Source organism: Trachurus trachurus, assembly GCF_905171665.1.
Source record: "Trachurus trachurus genome assembly, chromosome: 17".
In the NCBI taxonomy this organism is placed as follows: domain Eukaryota; kingdom Metazoa; phylum Chordata; class Actinopteri; order Carangiformes; family Carangidae; genus Trachurus; species Trachurus trachurus.
In genome coordinates, this window is record NC_139900.1 from 29,551,688 (window position 1) to 29,579,288 (window position 27,601).

The window sequence follows — 27,601 nt, forward strand, 5'->3', positions numbered from 1 at the left end:
AGTCCTTGTGCCGTGCTGTGGCTTCCTCCAACAGTACAAAGACATACAGGCTATGCTGACCTTAAATGGGTAAACAGCTGCTTAACATCACACAGAGCACAACTATGCGACATGACATCATGCTTAAGGAGAAAACCGAGTCTAGAACAAGTGTTTTATAGCTTCATATTTCAGTCAGCACAGTGCAAAATTACACAGTTATTGCACCACTGCACGGATTTTTATGTAAAGATGACTACCGTATAAATTCATTAAGAGGCACGATCAAAGTCTTCTTGTGTTATATCATATTAATAGAGAGAGAGTCAAATAACTTTTACTCGCTCTTACGTGGATGGTTGCGCACCAAACACTTTACCCACATTGGCCACACACACATTCACTCACTTGTATAACCGTTTAGATAACAGTCGGCCGTGCTGAGCCGCTGAGAGCCAACCATCGGCGTGGCTTCATTCACCAGCAGCAGCGTCGTAGTGATTTGCTCGCGCTTCTCTCACGGTGGCGGAAGCCGTGGGTTTCCACGTGAAAGCGATGACATCCTTATGTAAAACGATTGACGGCGCTGGACACCAATCACAGCGCGGAGCGGCCGTAGCCGTCACCGCCTCCCCGGGGGCGGGGAGCAGCGATTGGCCCAAGCCGCAGTGAGCTAGAGACGGGCAGTTCAATGGGCCAAAGGGAGCAGAGCTGTGGGAGGAGCTCAGGGAGGAGCCCGAAATGAGGTCACTGCCTCCGTAGGAGATCCAGGGCAGCAGAGTACCGGTGTGGGAACCCGAACAGGGGAGAGCAGTGTGTCGGACCAGCATAGGACCAGCATAGGACCAGCATAGGACCACCGGCACCCGTGCGCTCTCTGTCATCGGGATTCAGCCACAGCTCCGTCCAAACCACGGCTCTGTTTTACGGACGCATCGGGATCAGTGGAGAATCTGTCTTTTTGTGAGGTTGGTGGAGTTATATACTTGTAATCGCGAGTTTTGCCGTGTAACAATCTGTGTTTTATCACGTTGTTGTGTGTTTTAAAAGGGGCTGGATGAGTATGACACCAACATTAGCCCGGCTTCGCTATGAGTGTGCAGAATAATACTGTATGAGGGTGAAGCGCGAAAGTTGCATAACTGTGTCAGTGTGAGGGTCAATCCCGGTCAGTAGACTACAGTTGGCTCCAGCGTGCAACCAGCCCTGCCCACATGACACAGTCTGTCCACGAGAGAGTAACCTCTGCGAGCTATGGGATAAAATACCGCAGGTGACGTGCTCTCCAAACAACTTGGGTTTACATAAGGACTGTAAATGCATAATATAGTAAAACTGATGTAATATCGCCGCGCTGCAGAGTTGTTACAGATGATAAGAGATGACAGCGGTCATGATAATGGTGATGCTGTCAGAGATACATAAGTTGCATTGTAGACGTGCTTTCTGATGTCGTCGTCACATGAAAACTCCGGCATAACGCCTTATGTAAAGTCTACTGCAGCAGCAGCACATGGCAGAAGTTCACATGCTGCACCGATTAGAGAATTTGCGAGATGTGAGCTCTGGTTTCCCCCCAAAGAAACCGTCATCATGCTGTGATGCCTGAGTCAGGCGGTTTGCGCACTTGTCTCGTGAAGAAGAAAATCGTTATATAAATGATAGTCGAGCTCTTTGAAGCATTCATCAATTTCAGTTCGTCTTGACATTGATGTTCAAGCTGTGTCAAGGAACTGTACACCACTACTTCCCATCCTTCTTCAGATACACTTCCAACCTTATTGGGAAATTGGCAAGATTATTAACCGCATGGCAATGGGTTATGCTGTCCCATCTCCAAAAAACCTGCCAGTTTTTAGCTTGATGACATGGCATGTTTAGAGTCTTTGAGGTTAGAGGAATTTCAAAAACATGCATACTGGAGGTAGAAGGTTTTTTTTGCCTGACAACGATAGTGTTAAGCATCGGTGGGGCTTAAACTAAATGAGATCATTTACATAATTGAGATGCCGTCTTGTAAGTGTCTGGACAATTTAATCCTGTCAAGTAGTATCTTTACTTCTGATACCTATTTTATTTCTAGTACTTTGCTTTTATTTCAAGTAGATGTTTGGGTGAATATCTTGTAATGGACTGTGTCTATTGTATTGTTGGTGTATATTCTGAAGTAAGTAAATGGACAATTTATTTTGGGTTATTTATTAATGGAGCTGAATAGGAGGTTTAAATGGCTTGATTCAAAGTGATTCATGGTGTTTGTCCAATTGTTTTAACTTTGCCTGAAGAAAGATGAAGACAAGTCCAAGGAAAAATCATTCAGAAATAGGGTATTGGTGATGGAAATATTACTAAAATGGTGACAATGAAACAGCAGTTTGCCTTTAATCTGTTTGGTAAAACACTCATATGTAGGATTGAAACACTTACTCAATTTAAAAGTGATCCTCTGTGACCATTACAAGCTGTCGGACACTATTCACTACAGCCGGAAGTCTGAGGTAGTGAGAGTCAGCTTTCCCTTTGAGACAGGAGAGGGAGGAGAAAAGATGACTGACGCATGTAGGGAAGGCAAGGGAGAAGTCATTTAGACCCATTTATGCTGCTGCTGTTCCAGAAAGCAGGTTTGGCATCTCTCCAGGTACACATTTCCCCGCCCACTCGTGCAGCACGAGAGGACGTGCTGTCAGGTTACCTTTTGACACTAATTGTCAGGTGAACTTTGTACATGAAGTAACTGGATGGTCAGAGCAGATCTGGTTGTGGTTGGTCTGGCATATAAAGGGTTTCTATTAACCAAATATTTCTAACTGTGGTATTTGTAATTGCAATGGCATCATAAACATCTCTGCAGCAGCTTTTCCTCTCTGTCTCTGCTGAATAGTGGTCTATGGAATGAGGTTGTATAAGATGGCTTGATGGCTTATTAGTCTGTGTCATTGTGGGATAGTTTGGTCCTGTAGAACAAAGTAAAGGGAGATTTATGACAGTCATTTTAATACATATGTGGACATGCTTTGCCTTTACAGTAGTGTCACAGCTGTGCAAGACAAAGTCATGAAACTCAATGTCAAAATGAAGGCCAGTTTCAAAGACGAGTTGACTGTGGTACAACCAAGGATTTCCAAAATCTTGGGGTTGAAAATGGGGATGGGGCCATTTTATGCCCCAAAATGGACACTATTATGTTTCAGCCATTACTGTCTTCTCTAAGTAAAACAGTGCAAACAGTGCCTTTTCTAAACTTCAATCTGCAGCGTTGCAAGGGTAAATTGTTTGTGTGGTAGAGGGTTCAGCCCTTAATCAACAAGGGTTCTGTTTAGAAAAAGTCTGTGGCAGGCGTGCCTCTTACATGACATTACTTTTGTATCAAAAAAAGCAACAATTAGTAAGAACACAGGCTCTCTCTGTCATTCTAGGAAATCTGCTCAGTGCTACAGCTGTGGCTAGACTTAAAAACTGAAACTGGTATAATCATATTTCAATGTCCGACCTTGAGTATAACCTTAGCTTTAATGGTAATAAGGCCTGTTTGAATACCATGTTCTATCTTTTTGCTATGAAAAAGTGATTTCATTTAAATTGCCTTTTTAGAGTCTCTTGGATTCAGAAAGGCCAAGTGAGCAAAATGTTCCCAATAGTCTAAAACGGTTCCTTGATTGCATTAAAATGACTCAAAGTCAGGCCCAAGTAGAGTAATATATGACCCATAATTGTGTTATGTTTCTCATCTTGTCTTGTTAGCCACCTGTTCCCCTGTGTACCTACCTCATTGTTGGGCATAACTGCTTCTTAGACCTGCTTCCAGCCACACTTTGACAAGAAACACGTCATGACTGACATTTAAATGCAGGGCCTATGTGTATATGGGGGATGCAAAAACAGGGAATGCTGCAACATCACATGCAAAAGAAGACCAAGAATCATCATCCCGATGTGGCAAGCCATTTTGTTTTTAAAAAATGGCTGGTTTTCAAAGTGGGGTTACAGGAAATCCACACTATCCTTTCCCCTTCTTCCTGCCCTGCAGCAACTCAACCGGATAAAATAGATATAGTTTATAACAAGAAAAAGAGTGAGAAACTACAGGTGTTGCATTTACCCCTACTGTAGAGGTAGATTCAACATTGATAGACATTAATCAGGAAAAGAAAAGACTTGATGACTTTAAATGTGTGCTATTTAGCAGCTCTTGCTAATTATCTTTTGAAGCAAAAGTAAATGATGTCTGAGCTATTTTGGGGAAACTCTCATTTTCTGTAAACAGAGAAATGAAGTACATCTGTATCATAAGCTCACCTCATAAATCTTTCAGTATTACTAGAGTAAATATTTGATTGTCTATACTTATTGCTAGAACATCGTGTACCACGAGGGTCAAATAAACTGAACCCGAAGGGCTTTTTTGAAGTTGTAAACATGTAAATCTCAAGAGTAACATTAATGTGATACTGGGGTAAAATTAAAACTCTGGTTTTCATTGGACTTTGTTTGAATTGCTAATTGAGTATTTGGTCACTGTCTGTCGTATAATTCTACCTCAGAGAGAGTGGTTATCCTATGATGATATTCTGTTTTTAGGACAAGGTAGTATTGGTAAAAACATGGATAACATTTATCCATGGTTTCACTCTCACTGTATCCCGAAATGACCTCCCTTACATCTCTTCCTCTTTACTGTCTGCTGGTATCAAGCCAACAAACTTTGCATGATAACGAGGTTATGAGGTGAACGTCTACCGTTCACTGTAGTTGATTATCAATGTGAACTCTTGGACTTTGTGAATAGTGGGCACATTGGCAGTCAGTGCTTTAACTTTGAACCTCTGCAGCAGCTCCTCCCAAAAAGACTCTGTGCAACGAAAACCTTGGTCAGCAGTTTGTGCACAATGTTCGGTATGTACACTATGTTGGCTGAGTAATAAATGATCCACTGTCTGTTGAGGAGGGCTTTCTGCAAACTTTATCTTATTCTGCAGAAAGTAGTTCAACCACAAAGCTGATCGCAAGTGCTGAACTGTGCAGAAGACAAGTTATTGCCAAACCCATTGCTCCACTTCAGCTTCCCAACTACACTTTTTTCGTCATGATTGCCTCGGTAGTGTTGTCACCGTATGCTGACCCAATTCAAAAAACCGGCAGTAATCAAAAAAATACTTTTCCGTGGGAGGTCAGTGATAAGCGGACATGATTCTGCATCTCTGCTCTGTATTGTCTGGCCCATGGCCACCAGATAAGTTACTTATTAATGGGCATATTTTATTGCAGCCAGTATCCCATTAAGTTTTTTCAAAATTGTGTCATGATTCAGGGACCAGTCTGAGTTCCAGAAGATACTGGTCTTGGTCGCATGGAGTCACTGAAACTTTCTAATCAACAGATTAATCGATAATGAAAATAATAGTTAGTTGCAGCCCTATAATAGTCTATATTCTACTTTCATTATCAGTGAAAATCAATCACATAAATCGCTGAATATTTGCATGCACAACATTTAAGATATTAGCTGAAGGTGAACTCCATGTTGGTCAGTTGGGCTGTTATGTTTAAACAAGAAAATATTGCTTTTTGGGGTTGTCATATTGTCTGTAACTAAGCAAGCCCACCATGTTTGTTGTTAACAGTGTCCCACTGAGTTGTCACACTTTTGTGTATTTCATCTCGTGGTTGTTGTTTTTCTTTGCTGATGCATGTGGTGTCAGAAAGACACAAAATAGACCAAGAATTTGAATGTCTCACCAATATAGGATGCTAATTAAAATGGAGCTGGCTGTGAGCGCCCAACCTTATTTGTGAAGCACTTTCAGCTTTTCCAGCACTTCATACGCCCACATTGTATACACAGTCTGCACGCACTTCAGCAGATCATTCGCAGATCAGTTAACAACATGAACGTCACACTAAAGAAAGCCTACGTAAGAAATGCTTGTGCTTGTATGGGCTTGGCACTTTAGACTACCTCTACAGATCTCAAGTGAATTAAGGACGGCATAAGGCTATGTGTCTAGTAGGAAATAGAAGTTTTCCATTGCGGGGCAAGGACAAAGGCATGCCAGCACTTGGTCAAGTTATCCTTGGATAAGGGCCAGACTGGAGGTTTTACTTGGACTCCTTAATGACTTCCATGTGACCTTAACATGTTGCCAAGACACGGGATTATGTGGGTGACAGCATTTTTTTTTACTCTGTGTGCTCTTAATTCAACACAACTAACAGGTTAGTCTAATGATTGTATCACAGAGTCGACATGTGTTTGTACAACAATCACTGCAGAGATGTCAAGACTCAAGAAGATACACACAAGACAATCATACAAACAGAAACAGGAGGTTCCGCTAAATTGCTATGGTAGATCTAATGCTCTATAAAGCAGCAGACACTACCTTTCATCTCTGCCTTTTTAGTGGGTGTAACCAAGAATATGGTTCTTTCCAGATGTAGTTTACTGTGAAAGTCTCTTAGAAACCCTCACTTTATCTCTCGTTTGCTCTCCATGTTCTTTAGTCATTCGTTAACCAAAGAATATGAATACACAGCCATCAATCAATGTGGTCTTTTGGAATTGCATATCTTTATGTTTACTCAACAGTTCCAACACTGCTGTATTGTCTGTTTCCATGGTGATGGATAGAAAGTTTCCTCCTCTGATCATGGTTACTTCCCAGACTTTCTTCTGTTTATTCCAAACCCATCACTGTTGTTGCTCCCAAAAACATGCGTCACTTCAAGTAACTAGAGGATATTTTTCTTGGAGAACCTACTCAGCACTGGGTGGTTTAGACAGATAGTTATGTATATTACTCTCTCAAATCTACTGTATTCATATGAGATTACACTGACGTTTTACAGTGCACTGTGTTTAAAATCCTGGCTGCTGTATTACTTGACCCCTTTTGGCTATAGAAAACAGGGTGAGCTGTTGGCTGTCAACCTGCAGTGGCATTCAGATAAATGCTGTCGAGTGTTTTATGTTGACCAGAGTGCACGATCCCTTGAAAGGGTCGGGAGGCTCAGATGGCACAGACCTGCTGTTTTTGAATGCCACACCGTCTGTGCTGGTGAGCCTTTTCACTGCACATCAGAGAGGGGACCTTCAGGGGCCTTGAGTGGTCAGGGGTTAACCACCGCTAAGTGCTTTGATATTGCACCTGACAAAAGACAGAGAGCACACTTGAAGGAAGACTTGTGAAGCATCGATTTGTTGCTCTGAGGCATTTCTGAACTGACCAGCATGTATAAATAAATAATTACAGTGTAGAAGGTCGACAGTGTTTTTGTATGCTTTAACTAAAGTAATACAAATCATCTCTACTTTGCATGCCATTTTCTAAAGCATATTATACAGTTTAAATTTGATTCTTGTCTTTTAAGTGGCCACTGATTCAGCTCGTGTTGTGTTGTCACTGTGTGGGCATGAAGGCCAAAGGGAGAACACATTTATTGTTAGACTTTTCATTTTTGATGAACCAAGGTACTTGTTTATCACAGTCACAGGATGTGTCTGATGGTTACTTCATTACTTACATGTAAAACATCTCTCTCAACAGATCAATCCGGTTCCTCCCCCATTCCAAGCTGCGACACCCTGGTGAAAATGGGGTGATTGTGTTCTCTCATCATTCAATCAAGCAACCTGGAACAAGCCCAGGAAAAGAACATCTCCTGATGTCAGAAGATTCATACTCCAGGCCCTACCACTTCCCAGTTCTGGAGGACCAGGATAGAGCCTCGGGGTGCAGACCATCCACCTCATGCAGCTCCATGCCAAGGGGGGCCTCAGGGTGCAGCTCCATGGCGCAGCTGCACCGGATGGGCGGCTACAGCCAAGGTGGGCCTGACTTAGGCCTCCCCTCCGAGGGCAGCGACAGCAGCGGTCAGGACCCTCCTGGCTCGCCACGCAACCACCGCAAGAACAGCCGCTCCCGCTTGCTTCCTGAGGAGGATGTGGAGATGAAGAGCAGCGGGTCTAGCGGGAGCGGGACTGAGTCGCACGGCAATGAAAGCCACGGCAACGAGAGTCATGGCAATGAAAGCCACGGCCACGAGTCAACGGGCAGCTCCAATGGGAACAGCAAAGACTCTGCGCTGCTGGAATCTTCTGAAAGCAACAAGAGGTCAGTGGTGTTTGTGGGAATGATGACACCATTAGTAAGCCAGTATGGGTTTTTTTTTGCGTTTAGAAGCATAAAGAAAAAACAGAGAGGTTGGAGTAGAGAGATATTCTAGCACCTTTATTGTGCAGGAATCACTCTATTTGGTGATGTTGGGTTAGTGAACAATCTCTGACCTTCTTGGGAGCAAATCAAAAAAATAAATAATAATTTTAGAGGTAAAACTCTCCTTCTGTAAAGAAATTAAACACTCTGATGACAGTCAAGGTGAGGAGTCAGCAGCAGGGGCTACTAAATAATGTCAAGACGAAAGGTTGTTCTTTAAAACAGGAAAGTCTGACAAAGTTTACGTGGTTGACAGAAAAACAGTTTTGTAAGCTAAGTAGCCTATGTGATCGAACAGCGGCCTGAAAACGAGGTTTGCTGATTCAACTACACAATCATAAGTCACCCATAAGCACACAACCAATATGAAGTGTTTCATGAGCAGGTATATCATTATGCAGTGATTGTGATGCAGTGCCAGTGTATTTTTAACGGCAGGCTGGCTGCTACCAGGATGTCGTCAGAAAGAGATAGAAATGAAACAAATGAATCCAGATCAAAGCAGTGAGGAAGATGGCTCACAAAAGAGGGTCATCTGTCTAACCCTTCTTAAGAAGTACTATTGTTTTGTGCCCTTTAAAAGGTAGTCCTGAAGCTGGACCGGTTGTAAACACTGAACTGAGGGCCGATGTTGTTAGTGAGTAAAATTATGCTGGACCTAATTTTACTTCCTTTTGCCCTTGTAATTATTCGTCAAATATTCATAAAGACCCACGTCTGCTAGGCTTTGAAGATGAAAAATCATTGTCTGTTTTGCCTCCCACCACCACAGTTTAGTCATAATGAATCCGGCCATCCGCATGTGATTGGTTTGCGGAGTTGATTCAATGTCTGAGCCAAGGCTTCAGTGTGGACCGTCATGCTCTCGGCCAGGAAGCGCACTCTAAGCATGATGAAGTGAATCCTCTCAGCCGGTTTTCTCCGATCATGAGAGTTTTAACATGTGAATAGAAGTTGATTTGAATAATGGTTTTTAAATTATGCTGCTTTCAATGACACTCTTCCTGCCCGCTGAGCACTTCCTACGGGCGGCATTCAAGTAAACAGACCTGTTGTTCGTCATAACATTTCATTTTGAGACTCTTACAGTACCAGATGAGGATGAGCTGAATGGCATTCACTTTTACCGTAATCATTTTCCCTACACCTGAGTTCATAACACTGAATTACTCAAGACACTGAGTGTGTGGTGTTTGAGGAGAGTAAAGTGGCTTTAGTCTGTACCATGTTGTACTGACTTTGATTCAGTATTGACTGATCTTGATATATGTCATTAGATAAATGCTTAATAGCTGTAGGGCCATTACAGTATCAGATTTTCAACACATGATTATTGAAGCCAAAAGAACAATACCGATATCAGATCGATATCTTGAAAACTACACATAAATAGTTGATGACAGTGCTGTCAGTCTAATTTATTTTATGTGTTTCACCATCGTATGGCAGATAAATGAGACTCGGATGAGTGTAGAGAGCTGTAGAGAATCTATTTATGTACAAAATCAAACAAAAAAAACAATTACACTGATAGTAAAAATAATAGTGAAAAGAAAATCATTCATCTAGAAAGTTAGAGGTGTTGAGGTGCTGAGCTGTAAAACGTATAACTTAGCTGTTTAACACTCTGTCAAAAACATATTTTACCTCCATAAGCTGGAACAATCCTCACCGAGTCTGTTGAAGCTACTTGTTTGAAGAGTTGCTGGTGACAGTAATAATTTTAAAGGAAACAAAGTACAAAGAGTGTAAATCATGTGTCTGGCATCTGTAGTTGTAACAGCATTCAACTCTATCATGGAAGTAGGAATTGGTTTTGATTTACTTGTCTAAAGTATTCGCCAGTTGCCTGGATGTGACTGCAGAGTGACCAAGAATAGCTGTCGACACAGCGCGGTCTGCCGATGAGACGGCCAGAGTGGATCTTGAGCTGTGGAAAAAAATGAAAGGACTTTTGTTCCCAGTAGGAAGACTGCATTGATGTCATCCAGGAGGCTGGAGGCTGGAGGCTGGCTTCCCTCTAATGCCAGATGGGTTGTGTCACGCTCTCCAACTCGTTATTTCCACGGCAACGCTTGTGTTTGTCTCTGTTTATTACTGGGCTGGGCGAGCAGAGTTGCATGCTTTCATGGTCTTTCTCTCTCACTCCCCGCCACACCTCCTTTACGTCATCAGATTTTTTTTAAACATATGAAGCACCTCCCTCTTCCTGCCTGTATCCTACATCAGTCTAACACACACCAGCTGAATTCCTCATCTGCTGACAGGATGACTTTATCTGTCACTTTGTTATGTTTTCCCCTTTGTCTCTCACTCCTCCCTCTTTTCAGTTGAACTCCTAACCTTTTGTACTAATTTTTTTATAAACCACTCCCTCAATGGCAAATTCCTTGTCTCTATTTACAGTATCGCTTCTTCTTTTTTTTTTCATTTACCATATCTGTCTGATTTTCATTTTTTTCTTTGTCCAATGCCATTTAATGAAAAACACAGTACGAGACAAACAGTTATTCACACATATTCACACTGAGATATTGGCAATTTGTAAGGTTACAGTCAGTCTTCCAAAATAATTAACTCATTTCAGATTATTAAGATGGTATGTGCAGTTTGGGGTTTTCTTTGATGGCCAAAAGCCATAGCATCTGCCATAAACGCCTTTTGTTTTGTGTCAAAGATCCCAGTGCACCCATCTGTTGCACTCAGCTGTAGATCTGTGTGAGAGACAGAGAAAGAGAGAGAAAGCGAAAGAATATCTTAATCTCAGTTGAAGCCATAATTGAAAACTGCATCATGTTTTATTTAAAAAAAAAATATTTTAATATAATGTTATATTTATAATAATATCATATGTAATTCCTACAGATACAACTAAATTGAGCACAAATATAAAATCCAAATTACTATCATAGGTATTTACCCTCTTTATTTTGACAAATCATTATCACCAAGAGACCTTTATTTCATAGCCAATGTTTTTGACTCGTCAAAGGAAGGAAATCACAGGTGTAACTAATGACATTACTAATGGATCTGTACCATTAAGCGTCCCAGTGAGACGTTCCAGTGAGTGAGCCAGGGAAGTGGCTTACCTTAATGCTCTGTGGTCCTTATTCATGTTGACATTTTCACTTCTCCTGCGATGACTTGTCAAAATATCTACTATACACCTTAAAGGCTATTTTGGACATTACTAAAAAACCAACCCTAAAGTTTTCAGACTGCCACATTGAACTACATTGAATTGATCAGAACTGAACTAAATTCAGTGTAAACTCAACTTTAAAACAGAATCACGACGTCATCAACTCCATGAAGTATGGTGGTGGCACAGTAGCAGCATCACATCAGCATCATATATTTGTGAAGCAGGTGTATGAATGTAGAAAAATACTGAAAAGTGTATAGTAGAACAAAAGCTGCACAGGAATGACCTCAAAAACCAATGCAGAATTTGTTGCAGTACTTGAAAGTCGCAGTCACGGTTATACAGTGTCACGGAGCTGAAGCAGTTCTACATTGACACAGTCTCCCAATAAAAGCCTAAAATTACATTGTGCAGGTAAATCTTATAAACTGATAACTCAGTGTGTTTGTAAAATTAGGTCTCTGGTTTTGCTCATAGTGGCCTTTTGCAGATGTTGTGTCGATACCAAGTCATTTAATCCAGTTATTTATAGGGGTGCGTATCTGAAAGGCGAGTCAGATTGTCTTGAGAGCTGCTGATTTCAGTGTTTGAGTATACTGATAAGCTTGTAGGTTAATACAGTGGGCCACATACACACCTGAGCCACACTACCGTCTACTGCACTACTCTGAAGAGCGAGTGTCATTTCTCTTTTAAAACAAACAAGAAGAGATTGGCTTCATGTTCACTGTCAGGTGTACAACAGATGTTACAGGCTCAACAAGTGCACACTATGGGATTTGAGAGGATTTGAGATACTTTGTCTTTTATCTCCCCAAAAAAACAACACCATGCACATTTAGTTTGTATGCATTGTTGTCATTCGTTGACTCTTAATTAATTAAAATGGATAAAGTGTGTTTATAGTCATACAAAATGGGAAAACGCCTAACTCCAGCTCCTCTTTGCTTTATTTGTATGCAGTTGATTCACTGTATTATTCATGTCTCTTCAGTGTAATGAGATATGCTAACACACACCTGGTGTGGTAATAGGTCAAATGTTCATACAGGCCGGTCAGTGGCGGCTTTCTAATTTAACAAGGCCACTTTGCCCTGATCTTCACCTTGAACAGAGACGCACTCTGCACAAAGCAGAAGCCAAAACAGAAACTCCTCTGCCTCTTTGAGCTCTTCCTCCTGGTAAGATAGTTTCCATGACTCTCACTACAAAGGTGCACACAAGCCAATTGAACACTAATGCAAGCTCAGTCTGCCCAGTCTAAAACCAGCTGTTGCAGGCCTGAGTAGTAATGAATTGACAGAATTAGTTACCTGCTTCTGCTTGGAGAGGCTATTTGTAAAGGTGTTGTCTATTCTTAGCCAGGTAACCAGGTTATTCTTAGCTTGTGTTGTAGCTCAGGTGAATCAGTGTCTTACACAGCTGTTAATAGCCTTTAGTTAAGCTTGTCGGCTAATACACTGGACTACATGGTCACACAGTTACCTTAAAATTCGGAATATAAGTCACACTGGCTGACTCACTTTTTGAGGGTTTCAAACTGGGAAAACAAGGTATTCTATTGTATTGCTATTTGTTAATAAAAACGTTATACAAGTTATTCCAACACTGTTTGTGTTGTGTGAACTACTTGCATTTTGAGCGTTAGGGTTAACTCCAGCTACCACGGACTTTTTTGGACTAGAAATTTTAAAAATGAATAAATAAATAAAGCAAAAATGGTCCAGGTCACAAAACCAGTGATAAACAATGACGAAGAAGAAATAAAACATCTAACTTATAAATTTAATACCTTCAGGGTTTTTTTTTCTGCTTCGGCCCTTGTCAACTCGTATATCTTTTCAGAGTTGTACTGCAGAACTGCAATAGTAACATTTTTTTTGTTATAATAGCACTGCTGTTAGAAATAACATGAACAATGTCTCTCTCTGTTTTGTTCATGTTTCCCGAGTGACAGGGAGCCAACATGAACAATCAGAAGACCCTCAAACTGTGGCAGAGCTAAAGGGAGTTCAGCCGTCATTAATTCGATCAATTCCACCCTTTCCCACTGGGACATGACTAAACGTCATCCCTGAAATATGTCTGTGGAACACCCAACTGGAATTGAGCCATTATTACTGTTATCAGTCGTAGCTGTGTTGTCTCCCAACTTCATGCCAGACACACCAGAGCATTGAGTTTGTACTTTGTACCACAAACTTTTCCAGTTAGTTTGCAAAGCATTAGTGTACTTTGTGTTTTTTATTGACAGGAAATTGTGTATTGCATCTATCAGATTGAAATTTTGGAGTCTTACAAGTTAAGCTTGCTCCTCTTTTCCCTTTGTGCATTGTATTGTGGGGCAGTTATGTGCTCACCAGCAGACTCAAAGGCTTACCAGGGTTTATTGGGTAAATGCACTTAGTTTTATTTGCACTTCTCTCCGCATAATCAAAGCTTCAAATTTGAATTTGGATTTCTCAATATTACATGTTATGAAAATGAGGCACAGCTTGAGAAAGCTCTATCAAACTAACCAGTAATTACCCAAAGCCACCTTGCACTGAGCCTCACCTTGGGCAGAGTAAAAACTAAAACTCCACGTGTCCACGGAGGGTGACAGTGACACACAGACTTACTGCCACACAACGAATGGGCCGACTGTGAAGTCCTCTACTAATGCACGGTCAGTCCGTTCAGTCTAAAACCAGCTGTTGCATTCTTGAGTAGTGAAGGTTATATTGGCCTGAATTAGTTACCTGCTTCTGCTCGGAGAGGCTATTTGTAAAGGTGTTGTCTATTCTTAGCCAGGTAAGCAGGTTATTCTTAGTAAACCTGTGTTGTAGCTCAGGTGAATCATTGTGGCGAAGAGCTGTCGATTTTAGTGTATTAGAGCAGTGTTAAGCTTGTAGGTTAATGCAGCGGATCACACACACATACAGTACACTCACACACACAGATGTATGCAGGCCTTCTGCATGGTGAGGAGATGAACTGCAGATAGCCTATCAGTTTGTTTTCAAAACGATTTGACAGACTTACAGATTCAGTAACACATGAGGAAGATGCATTAGTAGTAAAGTTTGACAGAAGAATATCATATTAACATTTTCTAGCCTTTTCCAGAACAGATAGATGTCAGTCTATCTTAGTAGACTCTGAACTCTTTGAAAACTTTTGTCAAACTTCTCTAGAATTAACGATTCAACTTTCATTTAAAATGTAAATGTTTACTTAGACAGATATATACAGTATAATATTCATTCCAATATCTGTTTAAGTAAACATGTTAAGTTCAATAGAAAAAATTGGAGCAAAAATGTTGGACTTTAACCTTTAACCAAAACTATATGGAATTTATCATTGATCTGTTTGTCAATAATAAAAAACCTACGCAAGCACAGGAAAGATAGGACCTGTCAATAATGATGCCTAGTTGCTATTTTTGAATTTGTACTCAGGGCCATTTTGGAGGACTGAATGAATCATATGTTTTTTTATCCTAGGGCACTGAAGGGTTGGGGGCTGAGGCCCAGACAAAGGGACTGGGACAAATAATAGACATTTGCTGTTCAGTCCACCAAGAGAGCTTCTTTCTTGACCCAAGACTTTCCAGCTGTATCCCTACCCCCTGTTGTATTTAGCTGCCTAATTCTCACTGTAATGATGCTTTCCTGCTATGCACCCTTTGAGCTACGAACGGTACTCGAGGTCCTTAGGGAGGTGAGACTGACCTTGGATTTGGAGTGTTTGGCATTTCTTTTTTTGCTTGGCTCCTGCATGTGCACTCTTCTTCCCCCATTCACTTCCACAAAGGCCCAAAATCAGCTGGTCTTTTTTAGGCTCACCCTAACAACACCTCATATTGTGAAACTGAGAAACTTCTATAAAGAGCCAGAGGGAGATAGGTGTATGAAACATGTGAACTATCGGAAAATTGTGGCGACATTTTGCACTTGCACCCTTTAGTCTGCTATGATTATGTCTTTGTTAAATTTAGTTTAGAACTAGTTGTGTTGTCCCTCCATGTTTGTGTGCCTCCTCAAGGTGATTGAAGTCATTTTCACAAAATGGTCAATTGCCTTTGTCTCCCCTGCAGCTCAAACTCCCACAGTCCATCTCCTCCGAGCAGCTCCAACGCCTTCAGTCTGCTGAGCTCAGAGCAGGACAATCCCTCAACCAGCGGCTGCAGGTAAGTCCAGTGACCGATAAGTGATGCTGCAGTGTAAATCATCAGTTATTTCTGTTGTTTAATCTTCTTTGAGGGGCCGTTTTCCTTGTTGCAATAGTTGACATGGCTCTGTGCACGTGTGTGTTATTTTTACAACTTGCAGTAGTCAAGAGTCTGCCAAAGCCAAGACCCAGAAGGAGGTGTTTAAAATCCTGAAAGAGCTGAAGCTTCACCTGCCTGCTGAGAAGAGACACAATAACAAGTCCTCCACATTAAACACCCTCAAGTACGCGCTGCGCTGTGTCAAACAAGTGGAAGGTAAAAGTGCTCTCTGTCCTTCTGCTTTGGGTTCAACAGGATAGAACAGTGTTTTTATTGTCTGTTTAGATAGTTGTGCATGTGGCTAAAGTATCTGTAAAAGTATCTGTGCATTAATGTAGCTGTTTGTTTCACAATAACGTCGCAGCAGCTAATGGTGAAGCAAAAACAGAGATCATTTGAGCAGGAGGGAACGTTTCTATAGGCAGTTCTATGGGTAATGGTCCGGAAAAGCATATTTCCACCCTGCCTAAATGTTTATAGATGGAAATGGGCGGAAAGTGGTTCAACAGTACAGTCATCATCAGCAGGGTTGTTAAAGAATATGACGCATTTCACTGTAGCGCCGAGACATTTTTCATCGTTGAAAAATGTCTGTGACTTCAATGTGCGTAAATCATATTTTCTGTTGTCACACAGAATCCTCATTGTTGTTTTCATGACAGCATCACATTTCCACATGCCACCTATTGTGTATATGTTTTTATCAGACTGTGACAAACAATTGTATTGTTTTCTGTTTCTGCAGCCAATGAGGAATATTACCAGCTTCTGATGATCAATGACAGTCAACCTTCAGGCCTCAATGTATCTTCTTATACGATTGAGGAAATAGACAGTATCACCTCTGAATACACCCTAAAAAATAATGTGAGTAGTTTCATTATTTTCAAAATAGAACGGATGTTTTATGTTCTCTGTATATTCCTGTAGCTGTATAAACGGAGGAATGCAAATGGCTCTCCTGCTTTTAAACAATTCAGTAATGTGTGGTCAGATTTGTTACATTTATTGTGTTTGTGTATTTAGATGCAAGTTTTCTCATTCATCTCACATTGTGGATTTTGTTTCCTCTGCAGGACATATTTGCGGTAGCAGTGTCTCTCAACACGGGAAGGATTGTATACATCTCTGATCAGGCTGCCTCCATCCTCAACTGCAAAAGAGATGTGTTCAAGAACACCAAGTTTGTGGAGTTCTTGACGCCGCAGGATGTTAGTGTGTTTTACAGCTTCACAACGCCTTACCGCCTGCCCTCCTGGAGCATGTGCACTGGAGCAGGTACAAAAAACGACACAGCTCTCGGCAGACACACCATTTAATCATAACTGCACTAATGAGAATAACAAGACAATTCGATTTTATGTTTATGGCACAAAGTCACAAATTAGTCTCTGATGCTTTACACAGAGTGGCAGAAATAATAGGCATGACATGGAGAAACAGAATGATAATGTGCAAACAAATGAGGGGAAAGGGGATGTCAGGCAACTTCCAGATGCTGGTAACACTGGTAACAACAGCACCACAAGATCTACAAATAGAGATAACGTCCTGTAACTTAATTTATGCTGTCTTTACCAAAAAATGCGTCTAGAAGATAAAAGACATGACTGAGATTTGTCGATTGTAACTTAGAAATTTTGTCTGTGAACAAGTCACAAAAGCACAGCCACCTACCAACTAGGTCGGCTCGACCTGACTGGATCTTTAATTCATCTAATCATGTGTTCCCCTTTCAACTAACCTGGAAAAAGTAGACTGAGTGTTGAAATTAAGAACACAACAAGAACATTAGGGCCATAGGTTCAGTAGGTCAACGTTATTGACCTTTTTTGTTTGTTTCAGAAGCTCAAAGACCTATTTGTATCATCTCCAGTTAAAGTGATAGTGACCAAAATTGACTTGTTTTGAATCTTTAATACACATCGGACCCAGAGCTGCACTTTTTCTGTTACGATTTCATTATCTATCTATTATTCCTGCAAATAAATGAAGATCTCGACCCAGTGTAAATCCACTGCATATAAGTGCAAAGCTACAACCTTAATGGTGTTTAGTGATTGAATAAATTAAACATCAATCGCCTACCGGAGCTGAAACCCTAAATAGCACTTGGCCAGATCAAGTTGCTTTTGAATTAAAACGTTTTTTTTTTTTTCCATTTCAGAGTCATCTCCGCCTGACTGCATGCAGGAGAAATCCTTCTTCTGTCGTATCAGGTGAGTGGGTGTTGGTTCAGACGCGGTGTCAGGCCATCTGCTTCCCGTACTTGTTTGTGTTTCATATTCATACTTCCACTCTAGATGCTTTTCAATTAGACTGTGACATCATAGGCGTGTTTAACTGTAACAGGATGCTTTTTCCAGGCCAATGTCATACATTTAAGCAGACTGACACACACACACACACATGTAAAACACACACACACACTCAACCTCTAATATTTGTTTGACCTTCCGTTGACATTGTTATTTTTTCATTACAAGCTGTAAATCCTTAGTGATGTTTTTGCAAACAGCGTCACATCATCACAAGTTTCCAACCTCATTAGAACAGAAATCTAAGAAGTGCACATCAACAATTTACACAGTGACAAATGGAAATGTAACTACATAGCGCCCCCATGTGTTCATAATGTTGAATTCCTTTATTGAGAGTATTTGTGATTACTTGTATATAAACAGCCACCCTGTTTATTTGCTCGGTTTAGTTTAACTTTTCCATTTAATTTTCAGTGGGGGCAAGCAGTGTGAGGGCAACCTGCAGTACTATCCGTTTCGCATGACACCCTATCGGTTGAAAGTGCAAGACACCGAACATGCTGAGGACCAGTTCTGCTGCCTCCTCCTGGCTGAGAGGGTTCACTCTGGTTACGATGGTAAGATCCACAAGTTATCAATCAGACACAAATCTTTGACCGGTTTTAGAGTAAATACAATTTAATAACACCATTTTTTTTCTTATCCTTATAGCACCAAGAATTCCAACAGACAAGCGCGTCTTCACCACCACACACACTCCAAGTTGTGTGTTCCAGGATGTGGATGAGAGGTAAGCAAAAACAATTCTTGAGTATTTGCAGAGCTCACTGAGCTACGTAAGTAACGTTCAGTTTGTACTAACTGAGATTGTGTTTTGTTTGTATCAGGGCGGTTCCTTTGCTCGGGTACCTCCCACAGGACCTGATTGGCACACCAGTCCTCCTCCACCTGCATCCAAACGACCGACCAATCATGCTGGCCATTCACAGAAAGAGTGAGTTCACAAATTAAAAAGGATAAAGAAAGTATTTCCTGTGTCTCCACAGGAAATTTGTCCTCACAGAGTTATAACCATGGCTTTTTTTTTTCTTGGCTGTGTCTCCAGTCCTTCAATTTGCAGGGCAACCATTTGACCACTCATCCATTCGGTTCTGTGCACGAAACGGAGAATACATCATCCTAGACACCAGCTGGTCCAGTTTTGTCAATCCCTGGAGCCGCAAAGTTTCATTTGTCATTGGAAGACACAAAGTCCGAATGTGAGCACCAGCCTTGTGACACATCCTGAAGAAGCAAACATGTTTTTAAAGCTGTTTAATGGAGCTTCTTCAACTGATGTTTGTTGTTGTCTAACAGGGGCCCAGTGAATGAGGATGTTTTCGTGGCTCCAGTGTCCCCTGTCAGCGAAGTGAAGACCATAGACTCTGACATCCAAGAGATTACTGAGCAGATCCACCGCCTCCTACTGCAGGTGAGGGGCGATAAGAAATCATATCATAAGAGAAAATTCAAGGATAATCTTGGGTTATTTTGGTATTTTTACTGTACATTCTCTCTGCCTTTAAACTTAATTTCTCATGCTTTGTTTTAATCTCCATCTTCCCTCTCTTTATCTTTTTTCAGCCTGTTCATAACAGCGGATCCAGTGGCTATGGTAGCTTGAACAGCAATGATCACCTTCTAGCGATTTCCTCCTCTAATGAGAGCCTGAACAAGAGCAAGATGCTACAGGAAGAGCAAGAGGAGGAAGTGAGCAGCAAAGCCAGACCTGTGAGTAACCCCAAAATACTGTGTGTTTATGCAACACTGATATGACATTACAATATTATGAATGGCCTGTCTGACTCACTCACAATAATTCAGCATATTTTAAATGTGAAATGATGGAGTAGAGCTTCTTTAACAGAAGTTATACTGACTGTCTTCTGTCCCTGTCTCAGCGAACTTTTCAGGAAATCTTTAAGGGCATTCACCTTCAGAAGAGCCAGGAGCAGCAGACAACCAGACAGGAGCACAGGAAAAACAGCGGCAGTAAGTCCAGCTGATCCAACCCATAGAGAGAGAGACAAAGACAAAATCTTAATGTTTACTCCACAGGTGACTGTGTCCTGCACTTGTCCCCTAACTCCTGCCTTCTCTCCAGTAGAATCTGCACAGAAGAGCCCAGCGGTGGTGCGGCCCAAAGACTCAGCCGCCTCGCTCAACTTGAGAGAGACGGGGTCGACCGCGGAGGAGGGTAGGACGTCTTTTCAGGAGGAGCTGGGCTTGAATGATCAGGCCGTCTGCTCCTACCAGCAGATCAGCTGTTTGGACAGTGTCATCAGGTACAAAAAGCCGACATGAGTTTGAGGAATGGTAGCCATGATCCGTGCATATCCAGACTTGTACAATTGGTACAGTTAATGCAAGCCTTACAGACAAAACTAAGGGGTTCATCAAATCACCCACAGGAAGTAAATGACTCATTATGATCCTCTTCCAGTCAGTTTTCATTAAAATATTTATTACATTGGTTCAGTCAAACATTTCTGTCAGAGATTCATAAGAAGTATTTTCTGTGTTTTGCACAGTGGACATATCATGTTTTCAATTTTCAACCTTAACTGAAAACTTTACCTCAAAATGCTTTACCAGTTGTTATACCCCCTCCCGAGCAAAAGCTGAATGTCTTCAAATCTGTCTCAACCATTCATTTAGACATACAATTTCTTGGTCAAAGGTCAAGGCCGTGCTGGCCTCATAAAATGTCTTTGGCCATGACTCATGAATTATAACACGAGTTATATCTCATTGGGTGAAATGATGAAGTATGAAGTAATAACATTTTATATCCAAATGGTCAAAGGTCAACTTCACTGTGACATCATAATGTTAGCAAGTCACGTTATTAATTAACACTGTAGAGAATGATAGTGAACATATTTCTTAGTTGATTAGTGATCTAGTTGTAATAATAGATGGTAAAAATGCAGAAACTCATACTGTTGTGATTTCTGTAGGTACTTGGAGAGCTGTAATATTCCCATCACAATGAAGAGGAAGTGTCACTCTTCCTCTAACACCACGTCCTCGAACTCGGACGAGGACAAACAAAGAGGCTCCAGCAACATGCAGGTGTCTGAAGGTATGTGTCCCCGCTTTACTCCATTCCTTGAAAGGATACTAGACAGTTATTGTCACCTCATGATACACAGCTACAGCCTTCTAAGGCTTTCACAGTCTGCCCTTTAAACTACTCTCTCAGACTCTCCAATGCCAGCACCTTGTCAGTATATCTTGTTCTCTGTTCTCTTTGGCAGAACCAGCCTTGTTGAAGGATCAGTCTGCTCTCTCCGCTTTGGACAATCAAGACAAAAAGTCCAGTGACGCAGCCACAGCGGTAGTGGGCACTTCGCTGCCCCTACCTGTGCCTAACAAACCAGAAAGTGTGGTGTCCATAACCAGCCAGTGTAGCTACAGTAGCACCATAGTGCATGTTGGGGACAAGAAACCTCAACCAGAGTCAGGTACAGTGCCGTGAAAAAGTATTTACCTCCAAACTGATGTCTTCTATTATTGCATATTTATCATACTGAGGTGTTAAATCCAAGACAAAGTTAACACACTGGCAAGCTTACGACTTTATTTACCCATGGTTTCATCCATTTGAAAGGTTACTGGTCGCATTTAATAAGTTTGATATTGCTTCAAAGAGGTAAAGTCCACACACACAGTGGTGAATCTTCAAGCATCAACTGTTTGTTTTAGGTTTTTTTTTTAAAATCATTTTGTCTAATGTTAAACTTTGTTGATCTGAAACTACTCAGTATGACAAATATTCACTGATGGAAGAAAACAGGGAAGGGGCAAATGGTTTTTCACAGCACTGTAAATGCAACTTTACGTCTGTAGTCTTATGTGTACACGCTTTCTCTGTGTCTTTGCGTGCGTGTGTTTGTGTACCTTTGTGTGTGTTTCCACTTTATCAGGGGGTGCAGGGCAAGCTATTTCTCAAAAAACAAAAAAGTGAACTCTCACCATGTAAAATTTTCTAGATCGGATCAGTGCATATTCATGATTATAGAATCCCGTCCAAAGTAATAACTATAGCGGCGATAAGACTAATTCTTTTTTTCAGCACACCACTGGTGGCTCCCCACTGGTGATCATTTAGTGTTTCCTTTGTGTCACTGTTAACATGCAGTGAATAAACTGATCATGTTGTGCTGTATGAATCATGAAGAAATGACGCAACCAATAATAATCCAAGACTCCAGATCGCGCCTTATCCCAGTAGTACTCAGAGTACTCACTGGAATAAGATCCTAGTGTAATACTCACTATATCCAGTGAGTGAGCCAGACTTGTTCACTGACATCAAGTCTAACAACCTCATGAAGGCGCGAACATGTGCTCGAGACAAACAGATATTTATATAACGCCCCTTTTCCCTGGTCAAAACAGCTGCTAAGACTCGCTGTCATCAGGCTGTCGTTGGCAATGGAAAGGGCTATCATCCACCCAGGTCACATGACTCGGTAGACATGGGTGTTTATCTGCTCTGGCTCCGATCAACATTGATGGAAAGGCAACTTAAGTGAATGATACTGGTGCCGCTTCACTTTAATCACTGTACAGTTGGTTCACAGTTTTGTCATTTGACCAGTGGCCTCTGCTCTTAAAAGTGGTTCTCACTTGTGTGACTTCTAAAACATTTCTTCCATTTTTATTGTTAATGCTTTTTTTCAGTGGTTTCCATTATATGTTCAAACGCAGGCCACTGCAATGACTGGCCAATCTTGCTTCTGTCATTTTCACTGTAAATGTTGTGTTGTATAAAAGCTCCACCTTTCATTGTTTTACGGCGTGTTAAAGTTGTTCTCACCCCCTGTCATCCAAGCAGAGATCATAGAGGATGTACCTGGAACAGGGGAAACAGTAGAGTCGAGCCAGAACACTGTTGGGGTTCCTCCTTGTGCGGTTTCACCTCCCATCCAGGAGAGGGAATCCTACAAGAGGCTGGGCTTGACCAAGCAGGTTTTGGCAGCTCACACGCAGAAGGAGGAGCAGGCCTTTCTGTACCGCTTCAAAGAGCGCCGTGGACTCGCACAAGTCAAAGCAAACTGCTCTCAGTACCTGGAACGGCAGAGGGAACAGATCGCCAGCGATGGTGCCCTTGAACACCACACCAGCAAATCATATGAGAGGGATAATTCCAGTTTATTACAACTTATGGGCATCACTTCAATCTGCAAGCATGAAAACATAACTCCCCAGATTGTTTAATTTGAAAGACTAGAGCACCAAAGGCAAAAAAGGATTTTATGCAAAAATGCATTTTTGTGTAGTAGAACAGTGTTGACATCACTTTAGATGATCTAGTGTTTCCTGCCTTGTCAGACTTTATTGAAGCATAGTTGCTGTGGTGTCACAAAAGACTTTTAGAAATGAATGCCAATATTTGCCAAATGCCAAAGTTTTGATAAATTGGGATTCTCCTCATACTCTCTGATTGTCAATTTATATTTGCTTCTTACTGATAAACATGAGATTCACAAATAACTAAGCAAAATTTGTTTCAACCCTTTAGCTACGCCCGCTGTTCGATCCTTAAAGCAGGGTGGACCAGGTGCCGAGCGCACCCCGCGGCGAGGCACGCGGAATAAGAAAACCAAGTCGAAGCGAGCGAAGCAGGTCGAGTCCTCGGACAGCACGTCGTCTCATCACAGACGACACCATCTGCGGCCTCCTCGCCTAAACCACGGCCTTAACCCGACCTCTTGGTCTCTGTCCGACGCCTCGCAGTCCACCTTTCCCATGGCCTACCCCGCCGTGATGCCGGGCTACCCCCTCCAGGTTTACCCCGGAGCCACTTCCATAGCTGCCCGCACAGACGCCACTCTGACCGGCTTTGGGGACAATCAGGGTGTCCAAGCCCCTTCCTGCCCCCCGACCATCCATCCCGCTCAGTTCTCCGCCCCCATGGTCACCCCAGTCGTAGCTCTGGTCCTGCCCAACTACATGTACTCTCCAATGGCCGCCGCGCCTCCGCCGCCACAGCCGGTGTACCACGCAGAGACCGGAGCCTTCCCCGCCCAAACACAGCCCTTCGCTCAGGCAGCCTTTCCGGGCCAGGTCGCCTTCGCAGCTCAACCGTCCTTCGCTGTTCAGAACCAGTTCAACTCCCAGAACTCCTTCGCTCCTCAAGCAGGTTACCTGACCGACCCGTCGTACTGCTTCCCTCCACCCTCGGAAACCCCGAAGGCTCCTTGGGAGGGCCAGTCGCGCTCCTCCACGCCACAGTCTGGAGGAGGTGGAGGCCCGGCTTCCCCGCCTTTGTTCCAGTCCCGCTGCAGCTCGCCCCTCAACCTGCTGGAGCTGGAGCTGTCTGTGGACCGGCAGGACAGCGCACTGCTGCCCTCCGGTGGGCAAGGGACGAACCCAGCTGAGAGGGAGAAAGGAGCCGGCGGCGCTCAGACCAAGGAGAGAGAGCTGAAGCAGGTAAACCAGGAAGTAGAGCTGTGTTTATTAGCTGTCCACTGTCTCGTTCCTCTTTTTCTCCTCAAGTCTGATATTATTCACGCTTACCATCTAAAATAGGACAAACTGTCAATGCCTGGCTGAACTTCATCATTGTGGGTTGTTAAGACTCTGATAGGTAAACCCCCTGCCACCCCCATGAGACATGAGACACTCAATCATATATCTCTGAGCATTGGGGGGGATTTAATGCGATTCCTCCGCAGTATTAAAGTGCAGTTTGTTGCTGTTGTATTGCTATACCATGTGAAGTCAAGTCAGTCTAGACTCCTCCGATGAAATGTGGCCCAGGGTGTTAACACATGATGTTATTATCCCTTACACCCTTCAGCCGTCTCTCAGTCTCCTTGGTCCACCTGGACCCTTGTATTGCGAGGGCACGTCCTGTGTCTGTGAGCGTTTGTCTTGGGATAAAGTGTGCTCTAGGCTGAGGGCTTACAGCAAAGAGGTAGGCAACTCATCAGAAAACCTCCACACTTCTCCAACTCCATTCCTCCCTGATTCCATATGTCAGTTATCTCTGTAACAGTTTCTCCTTTTTCCTTTTCGTGACTTATGATTTACATTGATAGCCTGCACTTGTCTATCCAGTAAATCATATTGCACAGGGAGGCATTGATTTTTAGAGCATGGGACTGAGAAACTTTAAAAAGACACAACATAAAATGAAAAACAAGTGATGTATTGAATGGCTTAAAGAATGTTAAACAAAACCCATATGATAGTTCATAGTTGTACTGTACTGTATGCATGCTTTTATGCACACATACAGAACATCCTCTTTTTGATTTTGCATGTTTGGCCTCCACGGTTTGAACCATACCAATAACATTGGCAGTGGAAGCCTATTTTAGCTTCAGTGGGGTTGTTTGCTTTGTATTGTATTGTGTTGCACTGAGATGTGATCAGGAGCGGACCAAGTAAGTTGTTTGCCACCATCTTCTGCTTCTTATTAATGCAATTAATCATTTCCTGAACTCCCACCTGTAATGTATATGTTCCTACTTGTAAATATAATGTTTTGTCCTCCTTTTACATCGGCTAGCGAAACATCAGGATCACTGTCACGTCCTCACTAAGCTTAACCTTAAAGGGATAGTTCACCCTAGAATGATATTTCGCTCATTATCTACTCACCCTCATGTTGACTAAGGGCTGGAAGAATTATCAGAGTCCACCGTCCCTTCTCTGAGTTACAGGGGGTCTCGGCGTAGCAGTGCATTTCAATGCAACGGTTGCAAAGGGACACCAGAGCTCTTCGTAAAAAAACACACACAAAAAAACATCCAAATACCTCCATGATGCTCGTATGTAATGTCCGTCTTGTGCTGAAGCCCCAAATTGCGTAATTGTCCCGAAAAAATTAAATAAGTCTATATTTTAAGCTTGTTTGTAGCGGAAGCTTCTCGAAGCTCCTCTTCCTGGTCCGTCCAAATATCGCGTGATTCGCAGTAACCGCACTGACGCCGGCGCAAATCACGCGAGATTTGGACGGACCAGGAAGAGGAGCTTCGAGAAGCTTCCGCTACAAACAAGCTTAAAATATAGACTTATTTAATTTTTTTCGGGACAATTACGCAATTTGGGGCTTCAGCACAAGACGGACATTACATACGAGCATCATGGAGGTATTTGGATGTTTTTTTGTGTGTGTTTTTTTACGAAGAGCTCTGGTGTCCCTTTGCAACCGTTGCATTGAAATTCACTGCTACGCCGAGACCCCCTGTAACTCAGAGAAGGGACGGTGGACTCTGATAATTCTTCCAGCCCTTAGTCAACATGAGGGTGAGTAGATAATGAGCGAAATATCATTCTAGGGTGAACTATCCCTTTAATGGTGTTGTGTAGCAGGTGCTTGATGATATTGACACTTTTCCACGCTCTCCAGAGATGTGTTCACGTCGAGTAGTCTTAAAATATGGACTCAAGATGCAGAACAACTAATGCTACTGCACCCGCCTGTGTCATGAAAATGCACCAGATGAAGTGTGTTGGCCGGGTCCGTGAAGTCGAGCTCCTCTTTAATGGCGCAACACTGTTGTTTTTGTTTTCTCAGGCAAGCTCGCACGGCGGCAGCAACAACAGTGATGCCAACACTTTATCCAGCGACATGTTGGACATCATTCTCCACGAGGACTCCTGCTCAGGCACGGGCTCGGCCACGTCGGGCTCCATGGGCTCAGGGTCCAATGGCTGTGGAACTTCAGCCAGCGGGACTTCCAACAGCGGGACGTCCAACAGCAGGACGTCTAAGAGCAGGACATCAGCCAGTGGCACGTCAGCTAGTGGGACCTCCGGCAGTGGAACAGGTCTGAACTTAACTCATAACATCTTCTGGATAGGGTGAGATGAGGTCAACCTTAGCACACATGATAAATGCGATACATTTCATATGCAGGTTTACTAATGTGCAGCAGCCCATTGTTATAGTGGTGTACTATTCACATTTTTTTATTGATCTAGCTATTAATATCACAATGCTAACTGATGGAAGTACAGCAATGCATTGAGACATTTACTATACCACACCCACAGACACTATATTTACAGAATTAGACACATAAGCAGTGGCGCAGTTCAGGAAAAATGTTTTTTTTTTGGTCATTTTCAAAGATTTGGTCAAATTTGTAAAACTCTGCTGCTCTGGTGTTTTCAGGAAGCAACAACAGTAGTAATTACTTTGGCAGCGTGGACTCGTCTCAGAACAGCCAGAAGGTCAAAGGTCACTCGAGCAGCAGCGAGGGAAGACCCATGGACGTGGACCAGAGCGACCACCTCATCAAGTATGTACTGCAGGACCCGCTGTGGCTGCTAATGACCTATCAGCTGCCCTCGCGGCGAGTCGGAGGACAGGGGGCATAGCGTTAGAGGAGTAGGGTAGTGGCCCTGTAGACACTGGTGTTTAAGAGCTTATCTGTCCTCTGTTCACTGTGAGAGGGGAAGGGTACGCACGCATCCAGGCCAACAGTCCAGAAATACACCAGTTAATTCTTTATAGACTCTAGAGGAAGTGCGTGTGGTCGAGAGGCAGTAAGCAAATGTCGTGGTGTTGAGTCGTAACTTGCTGGAGGACAATGAAAATGTTTTTAAGAAACATTGGATTGGACAGTGTTTCTTGATTTTCAAAAATCCACACATAGATAAACAACTGAAAACTCCAGCGAACTAACACACAGAGAAGAGGTCAGATTATAAATCCAGCTATCATCAGTAACATCTTTAATTT

General features: G+C 42.5%; 1 protein-coding gene across 5 annotated transcripts in view; it reads left to right on the plus strand.

Moving 5' to 3' along the window:
- The first annotated feature begins 768 nt into the window (after positions 1 to 768).
- Positions 769 to 27,601, plus strand: part of per2 (period circadian clock 2) — a 30,941-nt gene continuing 4,108 nt past the window's right edge. Inside the window, exons 1-22 of one of the 5 annotated variants that reach the window (XM_083991930.1) lie at positions 769 to 947; positions 7,524 to 8,090; positions 15,422 to 15,514; positions 15,657 to 15,811; positions 16,341 to 16,462; positions 16,672 to 16,873; positions 17,763 to 17,814; positions 18,331 to 18,473; positions 18,568 to 18,646; positions 18,744 to 18,850; positions 18,962 to 19,115; positions 19,213 to 19,327; positions 19,480 to 19,626; positions 19,797 to 19,887; positions 20,000 to 20,180; positions 20,856 to 20,980; positions 21,156 to 21,362; positions 22,739 to 23,005; positions 23,426 to 24,336; positions 24,707 to 24,823; positions 26,432 to 26,684; positions 27,032 to 27,158. In XM_083991930.1, coding sequence (XP_083848056.1) covers positions 7,642 to 8,090; positions 15,422 to 15,514; positions 15,657 to 15,811; positions 16,341 to 16,462; positions 16,672 to 16,873; positions 17,763 to 17,814; positions 18,331 to 18,473; positions 18,568 to 18,646; positions 18,744 to 18,850; positions 18,962 to 19,115; positions 19,213 to 19,327; positions 19,480 to 19,626; positions 19,797 to 19,887; positions 20,000 to 20,180; positions 20,856 to 20,980; positions 21,156 to 21,362; positions 22,739 to 23,005; positions 23,426 to 24,336; positions 24,707 to 24,823; positions 26,432 to 26,684; positions 27,032 to 27,158 — 4,097 coding nt within the window. In that variant the 5' untranslated portion in view covers positions 769 to 947; positions 7,524 to 7,641. Of the gene's footprint in view, positions 948 to 7,523; positions 8,091 to 15,421; positions 15,515 to 15,656; positions 15,812 to 16,340; positions 16,463 to 16,671; positions 16,874 to 17,762; positions 17,815 to 18,330; positions 18,474 to 18,567; positions 18,647 to 18,743; positions 18,851 to 18,961; positions 19,116 to 19,212; positions 19,328 to 19,479; positions 19,627 to 19,796; positions 19,888 to 19,999; positions 20,181 to 20,855; positions 20,981 to 21,155; positions 21,363 to 22,735; positions 23,006 to 23,425; positions 24,337 to 24,706; positions 24,824 to 26,431; positions 26,685 to 27,031; positions 27,159 to 27,601 lie in introns of all 5 variants that reach the window. The other 4 variants (XM_083991931.1, XM_083991932.1, XM_083991933.1 and 1 more) reach the window with 4 other exon arrangements.